The sequence below is a fragment of the Parus major genome, chromosome 22 (genome assembly GCF_001522545.3).
Source record: "Parus major isolate Abel chromosome 22, Parus_major1.1, whole genome shotgun sequence".
Taxonomy (NCBI): domain Eukaryota; kingdom Metazoa; phylum Chordata; class Aves; order Passeriformes; family Paridae; genus Parus; species Parus major.
Genome location: NC_031790.1, coordinates 3669069 through 3671318, shown reverse-complemented (window position 1 = coordinate 3671318; position 2250 = coordinate 3669069). Strand labels below are relative to the sequence as shown.

At 58.0% G+C, this 2250-nt stretch overlaps 1 protein-coding gene across 1 annotated transcript in view; it reads left to right on the top strand.

The window, feature by feature from the left end:
* The window catches only part of STAR (steroidogenic acute regulatory protein), a 3954-nt gene that overhangs the window by 721 nt on the left and 983 nt on the right, over window positions 1-2250 (top strand). Inside the window, exons 2-6 of the mRNA XM_015648722.3 lie at window positions 611-724; window positions 968-1095; window positions 1179-1337; window positions 1764-1948; window positions 2130-2223. Coding sequence (XP_015504208.1) covers window positions 611-724; window positions 968-1095; window positions 1179-1337; window positions 1764-1948; window positions 2130-2223 — 680 coding nt within the window. The remainder of the gene's footprint in view (window positions 1-610; window positions 725-967; window positions 1096-1178; window positions 1338-1763; window positions 1949-2129; window positions 2224-2250) is intronic.

Here is a 2250-nt window from a genome sequence, read left to right as displayed (position 1 = left end):
GGATGGGGTCAGGACATCTCCTGTCCGTCTGTCTGGGGCAGGACGAGGCTGGGGCTCAGGGATTCTCTCCCTGCACTCACGGGCAGCACAGAGGGAGTTTGTGACAAAAGTTTATTAGAAAAGCTCCTGTTGAGTCCCAGGCTCCAGAAAGGACCCTCCCTCTCTCTGTACTCCTCAGGGTGGTGGCTGGGACCTCAGGGAGGTTCTCCCCGCTCTGTGGCATGTTGGGTTCTGGGATTTACTGTCCCTAAATCCCTTTTTGCTACCAGACGTGTCCCTGGGGCCTGAGGGGCTGGTTCCTGTCCCTGTGAGCAGCTCTGGGTCACCCTCCCTCTGGCAGTGAGGGGTTTGTACCTCTGTGCTCCATTTCCCTTTCCTGGGCACCTGCAGGATGCTCCTTGGTATTTTTGCTGCTGAGTGTTTGGAGCTGGAGCCAAACCCAGGATTGGTTAGGCTGACCTGTGCCAGGGCAGTGCGATGGCACCCACCTGCCCCCTGTGCCTGTAGGGACACCGAGGTGGTGACAAGCAGGGACTTGGCCATGTTTAAACTGGGGAAAAGCCCACGGCAGGGTGGTGCCAGCGGGTGACACGCTCTCTCTCTCCCCCAGGTCTGAGGAGACAAGCTGCCGTGGCCATCAGCCAGGAGCTGAGCAGGCTGGCCAGCCGCAGCCCGGGACCCGGCACCTGGATCCACCAGGTGCGCAGGAGGAGCTCCTTGCTCAGTGAGTGACACCTCAGGGGTCTGTTCCTTCCTGCTGGAACCGTCACGGGCTGGGACTGCAGAGAGCAGCTGGGGAAAAACCTGCTTGAGGGTGGGCTGTGCTTCTGCTGAACCAAAGGCAGAGTGGGAACTGGGTTTATTCCCCATCCCCTGGGCACAGAGAAGGGGATTTGGTGTAGATAAAGCTCATCTGGCACTCGATTCTGTCCTTGCACTCAGCCCTGCCTTTGTCTGCTGCTGGCAGGCTCGAGGCTGGAGGAGAAACCCTTCAGCGAGATGGAAATGTCTTACATCAAGCAGGGGGAGGAAGCCCTGCAGAAATCGCTCAGAATCCTTGAGGACCAGGACGACTGGAAGACGGAGACGGTGGCGGTGGGTGCTGTGCCCTGTGGTCCCGCCTTGCAGCCCTCCTCCTGTGAGCAGCTCCGGTGCTCACTCTGCCATCCCCTCCCCAGGGCAATGGAGATAAAGTGCTGAGCAAGGTGCTGCCGGACGTGGGGAAGGTGTTCCGGCTGGAGGTGGTGGTGGACCAGCCCCTGGACACCGTGTATGGAGAGCTGGTGGACAACATGGAGCAGATGGGAGACTGGAACCCCAACGTCAAAGAAGTCAGGGTAGGAAATGTGTGTCAGACCTGTCACACTCAGCCTGTGTTCTGTTTCCTGCTGCAGATGTAGAGGAGTTTTTGTGGTATCTGTGTCGCTGCTGCAGCAGAGAGGAGTCTGGAGCAGCTTCTGTGTGACTAATTCTGCAGGAAAGGCACTTTCCTGCAAGGAGCAGCCAGTTCTGCTGGAAATTGGGGCAGATCTGGGGAAGAAATAGCCCCAAGGCACAAAGAATGAGAGAAGCAGTAAGGGAATAGCTTTTCACTTGGGAATTGAAAACAGTTCTGCACCTGGGGGAGAGCAAGTATTTGGAATTATTGTCACTGTAAACACCAAGTCTTTGTCAGACCCTGTATGAACACCTGGTAACCAAAGGCAGCTTTTGTCTGTGCTTGCAGTTAACACTTGAAATGAAAGCTTAAATCTAAACTGCAGATTCTGGAGAAGATTGGGAAGGACACGGTGATCACCCATGAGAAGGCAGCTGCGACCCCTGGGAACATTGTTGGGCCTCGGGACTTCGTGAGCGTGCGGTGCTCCAAGAGACGCGGCTCCACTTGTGTCCTGGCCGGGATGTCCACGACCTACGGGGCCATGCCCGAGCAGGAGGGGTTCATAAGGTACCACAGTCCAGTTCTGTGTGTGCAGGGAGGGGGATTCCTGCAGGGCAGAAGGGTTTTGCTATGGGCCCGCAGTCGCTGGGTTTCTGTGGGCAGCAGGAGCTGCTGCTGGAACCCCAAAGTGCAGTTCTGGGGCTGAAAAGTCCAGGTTTGGGTCTGAGCTGGGCCTCTCCCCCACCAGGGCTGAGAATGGTCCCACCTGCATGGTCCTGCGGCCACTGCCCGGCAACCCCTCCCAGACCAGGCTCACCTGGCTGCTGAGCATCGACCTCAAGGTACCTGGGGCCGGGGGGAGCTGGGGG